The following is a 17,416-nucleotide window of genomic DNA, read 5'->3' as shown; positions in this document are numbered from 1 at the left end:
CCGCCCCTCTAGCCGGGGGGAAAAGGGGGGGCGGCACAGCTCCCCCAGCTCCGACCACCGCCGCGCTCACCGGCACCCCGGCCGAGGTGGCCCCGGGGTCGGCCAGGGACCCCCCCCCCACCCCAGCAGAGGGGCTGCGGCACTGCAGGGGTCGGAACGGGTCTGTGGCTCGTCCCGGCCCCCCTCTCCCCGCCCCCCCACACATTTGGGATTCATTTCCTCCTCTGCCCCGAGGGACACCCGCCACCCACCTCACCCCCATGCCCTCGGCCTCCTCCGGCCTCCAGCGGGTCCTGCGGTGGGGTGTGTGTCCCCCCCATCCCCAGCCGTGTCCCCTGGGTGGTCCCGGGATGGGAGACGGGGAGGGGTCGGCGGACATCCGTGCGCCGAGCTGGGGGCCCTCAGCGAGGGGCGACAAGCTCCAGGCAGGCGGAGAGCGGCTTGGCAGTCCGCCGCACTGACGGGGATGGATTTGGCAGAGGGGGTGCCCCAGCCCCTCTTGGGGGGCTTGGCCGGCCCTCACACGGTCTCCCCGCCTGCCCCCGCCAGCGCTGACTCCAGCTCCAGCCTGGAAACTTGTGCTCAGCCGGCCGTGACCATGAGCGTGTGAGTCAGGGTGGGGGGAACGCACAAGGGGGAAGGACAGGCCGGCGGGATGAGCCTCTGCTGGCATGGGGCCGTGGGCACTGTAATGCCCCCACCCCCTCATGCCTCAGTTTCCCACACTGCTGCCAGCCCAGAGAGCAAAGGCAGGATGGGATGGGGGATGCTGCCCTTCCCAGACTGGGCTGGGGTTGCATCTGACCCCCCAAAAACTGCATCACCCGCTCCCCAAAGTATCCCTGTCCCACTGCCCTCCACCCCACCGCTCCGCTGTGCCCACCTGGCCCTTGGTAGAGATATCCGTGTGGGGATATGCCATTTGGGACAGGGGACAAATGGGGACAGCACCGCCCACCTCCCCCCCACCCCCCCATGACAGCCAGAGCCAGGGGCAGAGGGAGGCTGGGGGTCCCGATCCTGCCCACAGCACCAAGCAGGCAGGGAGCGCCCGTCTCTGTGCTCCCCCCATCGTTACAGCCCTCGTTAATCAGCCTCGTTACTGCCCACAAATGAAAGCCTCAGTGCAGAGGGGTGTCCCCACCTACCAGTAAATCACCCCTTCCCATTCACTGCCCTGACAAGCCCGGGCCCCTCAGAAGGGTAGGGACAAGGGTCATGCGACGGGGACAGGGTGGCCGCAGGGACACTGCCTGTGAGCACCACTTATGGCTCATTTTCTCAGCAGGGGAGGTACAGACAGGGGCACTTACCCCAGCAACACTCCCCCCCCATGGGTACCACTGGTGCAGTCATGTACCCCCAGTGCAGGGCCAGCCTTGGCAGGAGTCCTCTGCATCCCCCCTCCCAGGGTTGTCGTGTCCGCAAACTCCCCACACCCATGACCAGCAGAGCTTCCCTGCACTGCCCTTGGGTGCACAGGGCGCACACAGACATCACACAAGCACCCCGCTGCGTACACGCAGGGGCACGCTCACGTACACCACACATATGGCCCATGTCACATGTGGTGAGTAGAGACCCCCATGTGTGAGTGCCCACCTGGGCATGGGAAGGGCTAGGGGAAACCCCTCTAAGAGCTCATCCCAGCATAAAACCCCACTGCGACTGCACCCAGCACACACGCACATGCTAAAAGGCACACACATGCATGCACACCCACAGTGGGCACATGCCCACACCCGGACATGCACCCCTCGGCAGCTCCCCAGGAACCTGCTGTGCACTCACGCTCGTGGGAGCTGCAGTTCACCCTCGCCCCAGCCCCAGCTGCACGCTCATGAACATACACATACACACAAGCACACGTGTGTGCTACGCACCCCTGTGAGTCTCTGTTCTCACACCCGCATCAGGGACACATGGACATAGGGATGGACACAGGACCGCACAATCGCTGCCTCACACCCCACCAGTGCCACTCACCCACCCACCACTCTGGGTGCTCACGATCCTGCATCCCTGGCACATGCTGGGGTCCCCAGGCAGCCAGAGGCCTCTCCCTCCTCCATGCTGGGTCCGTGCCCTGGCACATGCTGGCCTGTCACCACCCTGCAGTCACAATCCCCCACGCACTGCCCAGCAGTGGCTTTGGCACCCGCTTTGCTGGCACGGTGCAGTTGGAGTGGCGATTGCCACTTTGCCAGGCACAGGGCAGCTTCACAAAGGTTAAGGAACCAAGTGAGAGTGGCGCAGAAGGAGCCCCACACTCTCCCCTCCCTGCCTCAGTTTCCCCACCACAGGTGGCAGAGCAGGACAGGTCCTCGCACCAGGTGCTGCATGGGCACAGGGATCCACCATGGTGCCAGGCAATCCTTTGGCACAGGGATCCTACACACACTGGGTGCTGATAGGCACAGGGATGCCCCACGCCAGGTGCTTATGGACACAGGGGTGCCCCACGCTGGGCACTTTTTTGGGCATTGGGATCCCACACAGACTGAGCTCTTTATAGACACAGAGCTCCCCAGTGCCAGGTGCTTAGTGGCACAGGGATCCCCCTCGCTGGGCACTTCATGAGCACAGGGATCTCTCATGCCAGGTGCTTTACGAGCACAGAGATCCCCCAGGCTGGGCACACAGGTCCCCCCACTGTGGGTGCTGTAAGGACACAGGGACACCCCCTGCCTCTGCGCTCGCTCTGTAAGGACACAGGGATCCCAGCAGATCCCTCTGCGTGTAACGCCGTACAGCAGATCGCCTTCAGCCAGGCACTGCAGGGGCCCGCGGGTGCGGGTTATGGGGTGGGGGGGTCACAGTGCCATGCTGGGGGTGGGACACAAGGAGGGACAAAGGACATGCCCAGCACCCTGGCATGCACACGCACGGTTTAACCCCTCACTGCCCGCAGCAGACAGGGCCAGGGCCAGCGCCAGCCTGTACCCCTGTCCCCCCGCACCCCCTAGAGCCCGCCCCATCCCCGTGCCCCCCTGCAGACCCTAACCCTAACGCCGTGCCCGGCGGTGCCCGCTTACCTCCCGGTGGCGGCAGGCGCGGAAGGGCAGGAGGCAGGACACCAGGGACTTTCCCCAGCGAACCAAGGTGGCAAAGCACCAGCTCAGCCGGGTCATGGTGCCCCTGCCCGGGGGTCACCCGGCCGGAGAGGGTGCAGGGGCCGACCCCTGCCCAGGGCACGCTCAGGGGAGCGGCCAAATCCAGAGGTGCTCCCCCGCCCCCCCTCCTCCCCCGGTTGCAACAAGCGCCGGTGCCCGGGCAGTGCCCCGGAGGTGCCCAGCTGCGGGCACGGGGCCGTGCGGCGATGGGCCGGGGGGCTGCGGTCCCACTGGGCCCTGTCCCCCTCGCCGGTCCCCCAGCGTCGCCTGCGCGCTGGCAGCCAGGCAGGGAGCACCGTGCCCGCCCATGTCCTGCAGTGCTTGGGTGGGAGCCAGCTCCGCCACGCTCCCCCTCCTCCTCCTCCTCCTCCTGTTTCTCCTTCTCCTCCCCGCACACGGGGCTGGGGGGTCGGCACACCCTGGGCTCACCAGGCTGCCCCCTGGGCACGGCTGCCCCTGAGGTGGATGCTGGGTCCTAACACTGCCCCCCGCCCTCCAGCCCACGCTGGTTTGGGGTGGAGGAGCCCGGATGCCTGGGTTCGATCGCAGCTCCTGAACCCTGCCTCAGTTTCCCTCTGGCACCTCCTGCCTACACCAAACCCTAAGTGACAGTGACTAACATGGGGAACTTCCCTGTCCCTCTGCCAGACTCACCCAGCACCCCACCAAGCCCTTCCCCAGGAACCTGAGGACACATTCAGGGACCTCTCACCCAGCCCCCCCGGTGGGGTCCTCTCTCTGAGAGAATGCCCAGCTGATGCACTGTGCCATGGGTACAATGTTACCCAGGGGAACCCCTTGCTGCAGGACACCCCAACATGGCACCAGACACCCCCATCCCACCACAGAGCTTGCACAGGACAAGGTGACAAGGTGCACTCCACCTTGCAGCTGCACCAGGGACTCCATATATATCTCCCTGCACCCATCAGGGTGGTGCCGGGGGGGCTGGCAGCAGCACCCCTACATGCCACTGTGACGCCATGGTGATGCTGGGTGAGGACCCAGTCCCCATGTGGCAGCTGCAGATGCCAAGTGTGGGCAGCAGCTGTGTCAGGCTTGGGCACTAATTGCATTTGCCCCAGGAAGACTCCTAACGAGCAGCAGCGCTAGGGAGGGGCGTGACAGGCAAGGGTTTCAGGGGGGTCCCACACACTTCTTGGATGTCCCCCACAGCCCTGCTGGCACCCCGAGGGTGAGCAGAAGGCTGGAGGGCAGGGGGTGCCAGGGTACAGTCCCCCCACCTTGAGTGCCAGGGAGGTGACATCACCGCTGGCTCCACTGTCCCCCACCCGCATTCAATTAGCAGATGGCCCCCACACCCCAGACCCCCCCCCGCCGGGCAGCGCCAGGCCTGTGCGGGGCCATTAGCTTTATTGCCTGCACTGAACGAGGGCCAGGCCTCGTTAATTGAATTGCACCCGCGCCAAGGACGGGCGGGTGTCTTCTCCCTCGCCTCAGCCCCCCTGCACCCCCTTCCTTGCCCTTGGCTAGGGCAGGGATGGGGGAGCCCAGTGCCAGGGTGCCACCCACCCCAGCCAGGAGTGGACAGGGGGGCACAGCCCTGCCACGGTTTTGGGATCCTGCCGGTGGGGTGCCTGGCATGGGGCAGGCAGTGTAGGCACGTGGGTGCAACCGCGGGCACATGCACATGTGTGCACACACACACGGGTGTCCTCTCAGCCCTGCACTCACACCTGCACACACGTATATGGCTTGTACCTGCACACGCACCCCGGAGCCTTGCACACATGTGCAATTTCACACATGCACGCACACGTACATGCACCTCACTCACACAGTGGCATGATGCTCCGCTGCCCCCCAACACCCTGTCCACCCTGCAACACCCTCTCCTCTCCCCACATCCTGTGTGGGCTGCTGTGCTCCATGCCCACAGCACCACCCACCGTGGGGTGGGGTAAGGGGGTGCTGAGGAGGCTGGGGGTCACACTGAACGCTTCCACTAGCTCCCCCCCGGCTGCCTGGGGGTACCCTGCGGCCTGACACCCTCCCCTCAGGAGCCAGGAGGGTGCAGGGAGGCCCAGGATCCTGCTCGGCATCACTTCCTACTTTCACTTTGGTGCTGAGCCGAGGCCTGCCACCCCAGGTCCCCTGGGTGACACAGGTAGGGACAGCGGGTACTGTGAGGGGGTTTGTGGTGGAGGGCAGGATATGGTGGCATCTAGACGTTAGTGTGGGCATCCACCACGTTGGTGGTGGAGAGTAGGATGGCAGCAGGTCCCCATGCCCGGCATCGGGGCGGGGGGGGGTGAGCTGGCATCACCCCTGGTCCCCCTCTAGTGGGTTTAGCCCTCACTCCGGAAGAAGCCCACAGGGCAGGACTGACAGAGCAAAGGGGTACAGGCACAGTGGGCAAGGGGCACTGCCAGGCTGGGGGCCCCCCAGGCACAGAGAGTAAGCAGGGGGTTTTGCCCAGGGTGCCCCAGGAGGAGTTTGCACCCCGGCTCTGGGCACAGCCGCCATGTGAGGGGCAGATGCCTGGGGGCTGCAGCTCCTGGGGGGGTCTCTGTGCCCAGGGGCTGTTGCTCCTGGGGGCTGTCGTGCATGGAGGGTGGCCCTGTGCCAAGGGCTACTGCTGCCCCAGGGGTGCTGTTGGCTGCTGCTACCTGGATATGGGTCCTGGACCTCCTCCCCAAAAACTGCAGTGGAGTCCCTCAAAGCATTCCCAAGTCACATTCCCATGGGAGGGCAGGCAGTGTCCTTGCCCCCACCTCCCGGGGTACACAGGGAGACTAGTATGGCCTGGCTGACCTCCCCCTCAATGCCAGGACACCCAAACGAGGGAGCCAGGGGCTGGGGGGCCAAGCCACAGTGCCTGATGTGGTGCGGGGCAGGCAGGGGGAGGGTGGCTCCCGCGGTCCCTCTAACCCCCCCACTTCCTCCTGGCCGAGGTACAAAAGGAGAAGCAGGCAGGCACAGTGTGGGCACGGGGACACGCCAGCGTACTCCCAGCACCCGGTGAGCGCCTTGGGGCACCCAACGGCTCCCAGCCACAGGTAAGGGTCTCCTCTCCCCGGGGGGAAACTGAGGCACGGGCAGGGTGGGCAGGTGGGAAGATGACTCGTCCAAGGTCATCCAAGGGCACCGGGACAGGAACCCAGGCATCCGGAGTCCCATATCCTTCTGTGTCCACTGAGACACTATGCTGTGGTGGGGGGGCACAGGGCAGTGACACACACTTGTGCACACTTGTGCACACACGCTTCTGTGAGTGCACACTCACCCTGCCACGCACGCCCCCTTGCACACATATGTGCTCCCCCAGCTCTGTGTCCAGGCACCACACACGGTGACAAGCCCAGGACCTGCCACCTCCACGGACACTGTCCCTCACCCTGTCCCCAAGGTGCCACCTGCCCCCCCGACATCCTCACTGCACTATGCCCTCCAGCCCCCTGCCCCATGCCCACAACACCCCCAAACTCCTCTCCAGCCCTGCAGGCAGTGTGCTGTGCCGGGGGGGCTCTGCCCAGAGGGGAGCTTGGTTTGGGGGAGCTGCATGTCGGGGGCTTTATGGCCCCGTTGCTCACCCCCCTAGAAGCCCCCCACACTGTTCATGGTGTGAGTGAGGGAAGCGAGAGCAGAAGCAAAAGCAGCGCTTCCCCTGTGCCAAACCCACATCCTGAATCCTGGGGGATGGGGACAGGGATAAGGACAAGGACAGACTGGGGCAGGGGGGCTCAGCCTCAGGAGTCCCTCGAGGAATGGGGGAAGAGTCTGGGCATGGCATGGGTGCATAGTCTGAGGGCACTTTGGGACAGGGCACATGGACAACTAAGGGGTTACAGGATGGGGCACCTTCGTCTACCCCATGTAGTGGGGGGACATGGGCAAGGAAATGGGGTGCCTGAGCCCACCCCCTCATACCTTAACAGCAGGCAGCTCTGGGGTGGAGTTGAGGAGAGGCAGATCCTCTCCTTGGGGCAGAGAGTTTGGTGGTGCCAGGTGAGTGCCAGCCTGCCACCTCTCATCACTGCCCCTGCCTTTGCAGACCCCCGGGGACGGCCATGGCAGGGGACGGGGAGCTCAACCGCATCGTCAAGGACCTGCAGAGTAAGTCTGCCAGCCTATCCCCTGCCAGCGTGTCCCCTGCATGGCACATCTCCCCCTGGCCATGCCGAGTCCCTCCTGGCACCCAGCCCGGAGGCGGCGGCGGGGTATCACTGCTGGGGGTCCTCCAGAGCATCCCAGTGCCAAACTCACCACTGCTGCCTGCTCCTGTCCTCACAGTCAGCCCCAGGGGACCAGCAGTGCCCTGTGGGTACCTGTGCCCCTCACTCCCCCTGCTCCTCTGTTTCATTCCAGGGCAGGTTCCTCTTTCACCCGCCAGCAGAAATCCCCGGGACCGGGAGGCAGCGGGGGGTGGGGTGGGATGGGGCAGGGTACCCGCCACCCAGGCAGGGCCGTGCCAGCTCAGCCCTGCCATCCCGCAGAGACCGTGGCAGAGCTGAACTGCAGCTACCGGGAGCAGAACCTGCCCGTGACGGATGGGAGCCGGGAGCTGCACAGCCTCTGTGCCCAGCTGGAGTTCCTCCTCCAGGTACCGCCACTCCTCCATTCCCGCCACTCCCTGCCTCAGTTTCCCCTGGGGCGCAGGTGAGAGCAGAGGGGACTCCACTTCGGCTGTTTTGGGGGGGGTGAGATGACCCCAGCTGGCGTTGTTTGGCCCTGAGCATCCCCAGCCATGTGAGCACCCGGACCAGGCACACCCATGTCCACATGTGTAACTGCATGTGCTGCAAAAGGGAAAGTGAGGCACAAAGCCAACAAAGAGATGACAGGCAGGTGACACTGGGACCCACCCTGCTAGGGGAGCTGGTTGGATCCCAGTCCCACAGGGGAAAGGCTGGGGGGACAAGGGACACCCTCAAATGAACAAGCCCAAGCTTGTATCTCTGCCAGTTCGACATGAAGGAGAAGAGGAGCTTCTTTGGGCAGCGCAAGGACTATTGGGACTTCTTGTGCCAGGGCCTGGCCCGGCGCCGGCAGGAGCACGAGGGCATTCGCTTTGTCACCTCCCTGGACAAGGTGGGCACAGGCTGGCGGGGTGCCCGGGGGCTCGTGCATGCACACATGAGCACGCTTGTGCTTGTTTGCAGGAGCACATGCACTTGTGCACGGGCACACGCTCACCCGGGCACTAAGAATTCACCCACTGGCACTATAAAGGGGTGCCTCTTGGGTTCCTGCTGCCCCCAACCCTGGCCCTGGGGACGCCCTTCCCCCTGCATGGGCTAGGGGGGAGGCGTGTAGGGGGCAGGCTGGCATGGAGGGGCTGGATAACCCCCTCTCCTCTCAGCTGAAGACCCCCGTGGGCAGGGGCCGAGCCTTCCTGCGGTACTGCCTGGTGCACCGGCAGCTGGCAGAGTCCCTGCAGCTCTGCCTCCTCGACCCTGAGAGCCTCCGGTGAGAGCAAGGGACACGGGGAGGGGATGCTCGTGGTGGCAGGGGGCACGGCCAAGGCGGGCAGCGCCCTGCAGTGCACGGTGGATAAGGGTGCTGCAGGCCTGGGTGCCCGCCTGCGGCACGGAGTGATGCGTGATCCTGTTTTGTGGTTGCAGTGAGTGGTACTACGCCCGCAGCCCCTTCCTGAGCCCCCAGTGCCGGGCAGAGATCCTGGGCATCCTCTATGAGCTGGACAGCATCACCTTTCACCTGGCCCTGTGCAGGGCTGACCTGGACATCGCCTGGCCCATGTTCTCTGAGTGAGCCTGGGGACATGGGGGGCACTGGGTGCATTGGGGGCATCAGGGGTGCCAGCAGGGGTGTCAGGGGCACCTGGGGCTCAGCATCTCAGAGCAGCACACGGGTGTTCCCCTGCCACCCAGACCCCGTGTGTTGCCCCAGCTGTGCCAGCCCTGCGTATGTGGCCCCAGGAGGGCACAGATACCCATGCCAGCACACAAGCCATACCCGCACCCACAAACATGCCACACGTGTGCACACACGCGCCACCATCCTCTGCCAAGCATGTGTCCAGGCACAGGTCTGCTGCAACACTGTAACACTGTGACAGCTGAGACACAGGGACACACGTGTGTGTGTGTGTGTGTGTGTGTGTGTGTGCGCGCGCACACCCTTGCCCCTGGACATACTTTCAGGGGGGCACTTGTGCTCCAGCACACTCATGCCTGTTCTCATGCTGCTTGCACACTCGTGTGCACACACTGCCACAAGCACACGCACAGCCCCCTACTTCCCCCTGCCACTGCCATGTGGGGTCTCTGGGTGCCAACTGCCCTGTGGGTGTTCAGTCTAATGGCACTAGACTCCCTGGTCCCCTGTCACCAGGTGCCACCCAGTGTCACCAGCCCTGCTGCCCTCTCCATCCCCAAAGGCTGACCGTGCCCAGGGAGTCCTGCAGAGCCCTGCACCCCAGGGGTGACCTGGTGGCCCTGAGCCCCGTGTCCTCTCTAGACCACTGGTACGGCCCAACCCCGTGGCCAGGAGCGGCCCAGCAAAGACAGCCCTGCAGACAGGTGATACCAGCACGGGGACACATGGATTGCCCGATGGCATCGCCCATCCCATCGTGGCACCCCACAGAGTGCCAGCCCGCCCATGCCCACCTGCCTTGGCTGTCCCGCGGGCACGGCATGTGGAGGTGGAGGAGGAGGACGTGGAGGTGAAGAAGGACGTAGAAGAGGAGGATGAAGAGGTGGAGGAGGAGGAGGAGGTGGAAGACGTGGAGGTGGAGAAGGACGTGGAAGAGAAGGATGAAGAGGAGTTGGAGGAGGATGAGAAGGAGCTGAAGGACGTGGAAGAGAAGGATGAAGAGGAGTTGGAGGAGGATGAGAAGGAGCTGGAGGACGTGGATGTAGAGGAGCTGGAGGACCCACATGGTGCTGGTAAAGCCCCCCAGCCCGATGGTGACGAGGACTTCGTCATGTCCCTGCTGCCCGGCACGGGGTGCACGCCAGCCTCCCCGCCACTGGTGCCCGGGGAGCCTGGCGGGACAGAGGCGTCCCTGCGGGCGCTGGTGTCCCGGCTGCGGACCGAGCTGGGGCAGCAGGAGGCGGCGTCGCGGGCGCTGGCGGCCCGGCTGGCGCGGGAGGAGCGGCGGCGCCGGCGGCGGGAGGAGGGCAGCGCCCGGCGGGCGCAGCTGCGGGCGCTGGAGGCCGAGGCGCTGCGGGAGACCAACGCCTTCCTGGGGCGGGCGCTGGCGGCGGCGGGGGCGGCGGGCGGCCCGGGGGCGCTGGCGCGGGCGCAGGAGGAGGCGCGGGACTGGCGGGAGGCGGCGGAGGAGCGCGGCGCCCGGCTGGCCGCGGCGCGGGCGGAGGCGGCGGCGCTGGCATCGCGCCTCAAGGACTGCCAGGCGGCGCTGGCGGCGGCGGGACGGGCGGGCGCAGCGGAGGATGCCGGTGCTCCCGGCGAGGTGGCCGCAGCGGAGGATGCCGGTGCTCCCGGCGAGGTGGCCGCAGCGGAGGATGCCGGTGCTCCCGACGACGTGGCCGCCGTGGAGGAGGTGCTGCGGAAGGCGTTAGAGCTGGCCCGCGGCCCCCACGAGCCCCCGCTGGACCCGAAGGTGGAGCGGGAGCACGGCTCGGCCGCCCGCATGGCCATGGTATGGGCGAGCCCGGAGGTCCCTGCAGTGGGGCGGGGGTCCGGGGTCCGGGACTGAGCCCCCTGCTCTCCCACAGCACCTGGCCGCCCTGGCCGCCGCGGCGCACGAGGAGGCTTGGCAGAGCCGGCAGCAGCTCCAGGCCCAGCAGCAGGAGGTGGTGCGGCTGCAGGAGCAGCTCAGCAGGTTGGGCAGGGACCCCCACTTCCACCACGTGTCCCCCCCTGCACCTGGAGATGGGCAACGGGAGGGAGAGAAGGATTTGGACAGGGAGGGATGGAAGGAGGGAGGCATTAGCTTGGGGACTGATGGGCTGGTAGATGGGTTGAGTGGGCAGAGGAGTGGAACAATGAATTTGGGGCAAGTAGATGGATGGAGAGGTGAAGAGGTGGGTGGAAGGGTGAATTTGGGATGAATAGAGGGATGGATGGGTGGATGGAGGGAGGGATGAATTTGGGGGGAATACGTTGATGCATGGGAAGGCAAAGGGACGGAGGGATGAATTTAGAGTGAGTTGATAGAGGCAAGCAGGGATGGAGGGATGAATTTGAGGCAAGTAGATGGATGGATGGATGGGCAGAGGGACAGTGGGACAGGTGTGGGGAAGGACAGCTGAACACTTGGGAAATTGATGAGTGGCCAGTCCGGAGGATGACGGGGTGGCTTGTGGGGATAGGGAGCAGGCTGGGCTTGGGGATGGATGGGCAGCAGAGAGATGGAGGGAGGGAGGGATGCAGGGAGTAAGGGAGGGACAGACAGATGACTGAGAGACACGGGGACTGTCTCCTTGCTGCTCCTGCACCAGAGCCCGACAGGACGGGGAGCGCTGGGCATCGGCACTGCAGCGGGCACAGCGGGAGGCCTTGGAGCGGGAGGCCACACGCGGCGCCGAGCAGGCACGGCAGCAGGAGCTCATCCGCGACATGAAGGGGCGGCTGCTGGAGCTGCTGCGGTGAGAGCCTCGGGGACCCCGCTGGTGCGGGGCCACACACGGGCGGGGGAACCCAAACACCTTTGCCCAGAGGAGGGCACCAGAGCCCAAGCAAATCCCACTCACCACCTTGGGAGGTGCCCACCTTGGGTTTGGGGTGCCAGGGCATGCTCCTGGACCCCCACCGTGGGGTATGCTCCTGCCAGGGCTGACCTGTCTCCTCCTGCAGGGAGAAAGATGCCCTGTGGCAGAAGACGGAGGGCATCGACACCCCAATGCCCAGCCCAGCGCCCCGTGATGTGGGGCTGTGCTCCTGTTGCCGCAAGGATTTCCGCCTCCTGTCACGGCGGTACAACTGCAGGTGGGCTATGGGGGACAGTGGCAGGGGCACTGGCATGGCACCAGGGTGGCACGGCTCTCACCACCCGCTCTCTCAGTAGGCTGTGCCAGGGCACGGTGTGCCACGCGTGCTCCGTGGACGTGGGCAAGCAAGGACGCTGCTGCCTGCTTTGCTACCAGCAAAGACACTCGCAGGCTACATGAGCTGGGACGGTGGCCCTTGTGCTGTGCCTGGGACACCCTGTACCCTGACTGCCTCCTCCTGGACTTACCAGGAACCTAGGTGTCCAGGGCCTGCAGGCAGGTTGTGCTGCCTGATATTTCAGGTTTGAGATGTGTCTTTCTTGTGGCTGGTCCACAGAGAGGAAAAGAACCCACTCCTGCTACAGCTGTGGCTCCCGTGTTGTCTATTGGTTGTTGCCCGGTGGATCCCCAGACTGGGCACAGAGCAGGAGGATGCCAGCGTGGGGGTATCCGAGCCCTTCTAGGGGGAAACCATCCCCATAAGGGATGTCCCAGCTGTGGCCAGGCTGAGCCACCATCTGCCCCGTCCTACAGTGGGGAGGCAGCGGTGGGCAGGGATGACGGCTCTTGGCCAACAGCCCTGGCTTCCTGCCCTGCTGCAAGGAACTGCTTGGGCAAGATGTTTCTCGGATGCAAAGGTGATGGTCTCTTGCTGCCCAGCACCCTCGCTGACCCTGCCCAGGCACTCCGTGTCTGGGTGCTGGGGGACCCCTGTACCCACCCATGAGCCAGCCGATGGCTGGGACCCACTGATGCCCCCATGGTTAAGGACCCCCATGAGCCTGGAGCAGGGAGGATGGAGGAGCAGTGCAGGACCCCCATGGAGAGATGCTTGGGCATGCTGGTGAAGGCACCCCAATACCTGGCACACGGTGGCAGGAGGGACCCTAGCAGGGTCACAGCCCCTCTGTCCCACTCCAGTGTCAGCCCCAGTTGCCCAAGCTGGGACGGAAACATCACGGTTGTGTAAGAGACAGGTTCCCAGCCCTTTACACAACGATGTCCTGGCACTGCAGCACCGGGGGGGCAGGGAGTGCCCTGAGTGCTGGCACTCTTTGGGCAGAGGTCACAGGGCTGGCTCGGTGTCAGCAAGGGGCTGCCCAGGGATCTTGCAGTGATTTGCTCCACTGGAGCTCAGATGACGGTCAGGAAGGGGGTGGCTTTGTCCCTAGGTGGGACAGACACCATACAGGGACCCCTGCATCAAGGAAGTGCCAGGACCTGGCTGGGCAGCTGCAGGGAGCGAGACCTGGGTTTGGGTCCCCTCTGGGGACACACAGGATGACAAACCCTCTGCAACAGCCTCTTGGGCAACAGACCTTCTCTGGCCTGGAAGTGGTGTTACCCACATCTTGTTGGGCTCAGCTAGCACCGCCGCTTTCGCACTGAGGTGGGGACCCCAGGACTCACCATCCCTGAAGATGTGCCCTGGCCCTGTCCTGCTGTGTCTCTCCCCATGGCAAAGAGGAGCCAGACCTGAGTGACCAACCCGCCAACTCCTTTATTGCTGAATGCTGTCAGCCACAAACACTGTCCCCACAGTGGGGTTGTGGGATCCTCGAAGTCACAGGCTCTGCCCCAAAGAGTGAGGAGGGTGGGCGGCACTTGGCATCACTCCCCTAGCAATGGGGTCCTACCCCCTCACCACCCAAGCGCCCTTCCAGATGGGGTCCAGCATCCAGTGGTGGCCTTGCCCATCCCCGTGGCATTGCTGCCCACATCCCGGGGGCCTGGGCGAGGATACTGAGGTGCAGGGGGTGCCAGGACCTGCTGGGAGCCATGAGGGTCAGGTCAGAGAGTGGTGGAGGTGTTGCCAGAGGTGGAGGCATAGGAGGCGCGGCCATAGCGGGCCACAGCATCCTGGCTGATGAGCCCACGTTGCGCCAGGATCTTGAGGAAGCTGTTGCGAAACTTCTGCCCGATGAAGGCGTAGATGATGGGGTTGATGCAGCTGTGGGAGAAGCCCAGAACCTGAGTGACAGAGAGGGCCGTGTCGATGCGGTTCCTCCTCTCGCAGGTCTCAGCGATGGCCCGTGTCCTCATGAGGGTGTCACTCACCAACGTGATGTTGTAGGGCAGCCAGCAGACGAGGAAGACCAGCACCACGGCAAAGATGACCTTCATGGCCCGCTGCTTCTGGGAGTTCTTGGTCTGCAGGAGGGTGTGGATGGTGACGCCGTAGCAGAAGAGCATCACCAGGAGGGGAAGGGCGAAGCCGAAGGTCTGTGGCAGGATCCGCAGCACGACCCGCCACTTGGCCGTGTCCTCACCACCGATGCGCTCATAGCACACGGTGCCATTGCTGGGCGAGGGGAAAGCCTCGCGGAAGAGCAGCACGGGCAGGGAGAGCAGCACAGAGAAGATCCAGATGCCCAAGCAGACAAACTTCACCCAGTGCCTCTTCTCGGTGGCAGCCCGGGTGGCATAGACAATGGCCAGGTAGCGGTCCACGCTGATGCAGGCCAGCAGCAGGATGCCGCTGTAGAAGTTGGCCTCCTGCAGCACGGAGATGGCTTTGCACATCACAGTGCCGAAAACCCACTCATGGGCTCGGTAGGCAGCCCAGAGTGGCAGGCTGAGGGCAAAGAGCAGGTCTGCCACGGCCAGGTTGAGCAGGTAGACGTCGGTGACGGAGCGGTTGGCGTGGCTGGAGGTCACCACCAACACCACCAGCCCATTCCCCACCACGCTGAGGATGAAGACGAGGCAGTAGATCACCACTACCAGATACTTGTTGAGGACGGAGCCATCAGGCCGACATGGGGCAGAGGAGAGAACGGTGTCAGGCATGGCTGTGCTGTAGTCATAGGTGTAGTTGTAGAAGGAGAAGAGGTTGGACAAATCCCCGTTGAAGGAGAAGGAATCCATTTTGCCTGTGGACCACAAAGCAGCATGAGTATGGGGTGGGATGGTGGTGTGGGCCAAGGGTGACAACGTCTCTGGGTCCTCTGGCATCTCCATCACCCCCCAGGTCCCCTCCATCATTCCACCGTGCCCCATATCCATGCTGTGCCAGGTAATGGGCAGTGCTGAAGGTGGACACTGTCACTCATACATCCCCTTCTACAACCTGAGCACTCCTCGGTCTGTCCCACTTCATCCCAATCCTGTATCTTGCCTGTCCTCCATGGAAGAAGGGGTTCCCCCACAGACTGGCCACCTCTTCTTGGGTTGAGGGGCTCCCCCATCATTTCCCTCCAGGAGACACCTGGCCCCTCCAGCGTCCCTGGGTCACCCTGGTTTCTGTGGGTCCTTCAAAAGCCTCTGAGCTTTTTGGGCATCTCAGAGCTCCTCAGGCACCTCCAAAGTCCTTCAAGCATCTCTGAATCCCTCTGGCTTCCCCATTCCCTTGAGCATCGCTGCCAGAGCTGCCTCTCCTGCAACCCCAGCCAGCGGCGAGATTGCAGTCGTGGTGCAAAAGGCAGGTGGGGACTTGAGGTCTGAAGGTGGTTTCATGCCCTACTTTTCCCCCCTGTTCTGTCCTTGTGTGAGCGGTTTCAGCCCCTGGATGGAAAGACGTGTCACCCTTTGCAGGCAGCTTTGGAAACATTTTGCATCTCTGGCTTTCCTGTTGCTCAGCCGGGTGTGGCCAAGCATCCCTGGTGTCCCCCGTGCTCGGCCGCAATGGGGAAATCAAAGGCAACAGTCACTCTTCCTGTCTTCTCCTGTGTAGGACACCACTTCCCTGCTCTGTCCCTGCCTCCCTAAAGACCATTGGGTTTCAGCCTTCTCCCAATATGGATCCAGAGTCTCGTTTCACTCCAGTTTCAACTCTCTGCCCCGTTTCCGAGCCCCCGAGCCTGTCCAGGTCTTGGCGATGCCAGGGCTGCTTGGGGGTGCTGAGACTCCATGGTGCTGGGGGTCCTTGACCCCAAGCTGGCCCTATATGAACCCAAAACTTCCCTAGGATCAACTTTCCCCTTCTGCCCGGCGGTGATTCACCACTGCAGCTGGGCCGGTGCCTCTGCCCAGAAGAATCCATCCCGGCTCTGCCAGCCCCACTCCTGCAGTGATGCTGGGGTGGTGATCCTGGGGTGGTGATGCCGCAGCTGTGGCTGGGGACATTGCCAGTGCCAATGGGAAAAGGTCCCTCTGTGTGGGGCCACCGCGGGCATGGGGCAGAGCTGGACACCAGAGCTTCCCCTCAGTTTATATTTGGCTGCTGCTTCCGCCTCTCCACTCCAAAAACACAGTGGTTCCTTTGAGGTTGGGTATCCCCCACCCACAGGTACCCCGCAGCCAGCACAACCAGGGGAACAAGCAGCACTCCATTTCCCCTCCCAATCCTGGGAGAGCTGGGGGACACTGGGGTGGCCCTGGGGAGGGGAAGAAGGAGGGACATGCCATGGGGAAGTGCCCACCCAGCTCATTGCTCTGGGAGGAAATGGGAGCAGGTGCGTCCCCCTGGGGCACCCCCAGCCAATGTCCCTGGGGACTGTGGGGGGTTTGCACCCCACATGAGCCCCAAGCACATCTCAGGGTGCCCCCTCCCACCACCTCCGACTCCGCCTGTGCCAGGCAGCCCCTCAGGCAGCCGGAGCAGCTCACCCCAGCCCGCTCCAGGTGCGAGGGGCCTTAGCCGGGTGCTGGGGAGCCGGCAAAGCCCAAGGAAAACCCAGTCTCTGGTGGAGCACCCCAGAGACTCACCACTTGCTGCCCTCACTATGACCCCAAATCTGGGGTCTTCTCCCCGTCCCAAGCCGCTTCTCACCAAGGAGGACCCGGGCACAGGGATGAATCCAGGCGTCACCTCTGAAGGGCTCTGGCACGGAGCTTGGCAGGATGTGGGGCAGCGCCAGGCCCGGGGGTCCTGCCAGACCAGCCGGAGGGTCCCTCACCTGCACGAGCCGCCGCGCTGCCACCTGGCACCCCTTTCCTCTGCTGCCCGCTTTATGCTGCCTGGGGAGGAAGCGAGGTTGCAAAATCTCCTCCCAGCGTGAAGGGGAAGTGACAGCCAGAAAGGACACTTTCCCGGCCCCCCCCAGGACGCCTTCCCCGCAGCCCCTCACCACCCTCCTACCCCAGCAGCGGGTGACATCGGGGTGCACCCAGGGGTGCATCACTTCCCCTGCAGTGATGCACCCTGGGAGTCTCCAGCTGGCGGTCCCACCTTTGTCCCCTGGCCCTCAGCAGATGCGGGGCTCCCCTTTGAGGCTTCCCCAGGGGTGCTGCAGCCCCCCCGGAAGAGTAGAGGTCCCTCAGGGCTGTGGCAGGGGTTGGCGGGCAGGCCAGTGGGCGAAGGCAGGGCAGGGCTCCGTGCCTCAGTTTCCCCATTGAAAGAGTAGAGTTTGGTGCTGGGGTTTTGGGGGGCGCGGGGGCACTCCGGGGCTGGCTTGCCCGTGTTGGGGGGTGCTGCGGGGGACCCCCCAGAGCAGAGGCCTGTGTCCCTCCCACCCTGGCTGTGCCAAGCCGAGCCGAGCCGAA

At 64.4% G+C, this 17,416-nt stretch overlaps 2 protein-coding genes across 3 annotated transcripts; one reads left to right on the top strand and one right to left on the bottom strand.

Annotated features, from left to right (window-relative positions):
- Positions 1–7,144: 7,144 nt before the first annotated feature.
- On the top strand, positions 7,145–12,172 carry RUFY4 (RUN and FYVE domain containing 4). Of its 2 annotated transcripts, none has more exons than XM_086615983.1 (11): positions 7,145–7,190; positions 7,571–7,677; positions 8,040–8,165; positions 8,437–8,543; positions 8,699–8,842; positions 9,555–10,476; positions 10,549–10,701; positions 10,778–10,884; positions 11,504–11,650; positions 11,859–11,990; positions 12,070–12,172. In XM_086615983.1, exons 1-11 carry the CDS (start codon positions 7,145–7,147, stop codon positions 12,170–12,172), a joined length of 2,094 nt encoding a protein of 697 aa, XP_086472109.1. The 2 variants fall into 2 exon arrangements, with proteins under 2 accessions (XP_086472109.1, XP_086472108.1); XM_086615982.1 differs by having other exon boundaries at positions 9,555–10,498; positions 10,559–10,701.
- A 1,589-nt stretch (positions 12,173–13,761) lies between these two features.
- On the bottom strand, positions 13,762–16,730 carry LOC104379005 (C-X-C chemokine receptor type 2-like). The gene is made up of 2 exons (XM_086615831.1): positions 16,704–16,730; positions 13,762–14,865 (listed from the first exon to the last, which is right to left on the bottom strand). The coding sequence occupies exon 2, from the start codon at positions 14,858–14,860 to the stop codon at positions 13,784–13,786; it is 1,077 nt and encodes a 358-aa protein (XP_086471957.1). The 5' UTR covers positions 14,861–14,865; positions 16,704–16,730; the 3' UTR covers positions 13,762–13,783.
- Positions 16,731–17,416: the final 686 nt, after the last annotated feature.

This window comes from Tauraco erythrolophus, chromosome 8 (genome assembly GCF_009769465.1).
Source record: "Tauraco erythrolophus isolate bTauEry1 chromosome 8, bTauEry1.pri, whole genome shotgun sequence".
Classification (NCBI taxonomy): domain Eukaryota; kingdom Metazoa; phylum Chordata; class Aves; order Musophagiformes; family Musophagidae; genus Tauraco; species Tauraco erythrolophus.
This window is presented reverse-complemented; position numbering and strand designations above follow the sequence as displayed.

Bases quoted from the DNA above. Each gene is read 5' to 3' on its own strand.
- LOC104379005 (XM_086615831.1), bottom strand. From the start codon at position 14,860: ATGGATTCCTTCTCCTTCAACGGGGATTTGTCCAACCTCTTCTCCTTC.
- RUFY4 (XM_086615982.1), top strand. From the start codon at position 7,145: ATGGCAGGGGACGGGGAGCTCAACCGCATCGTCAAGGACCTGCAGA. The intron at 8,166-8,436 runs GTGGGCACAGGC...CTCTCCTCTCAG, and splicing joins TTGTCACCTCCCTGGACAAG to CTGAAGACCCCCGTGGGCAG. The intron at 11,651-11,858 runs GTGAGAGCCTCG...CTCCTCCTGCAG, and splicing joins CGGCTGCTGGAGCTGCTGCG to GGAGAAAGATGCCCTGTGGC.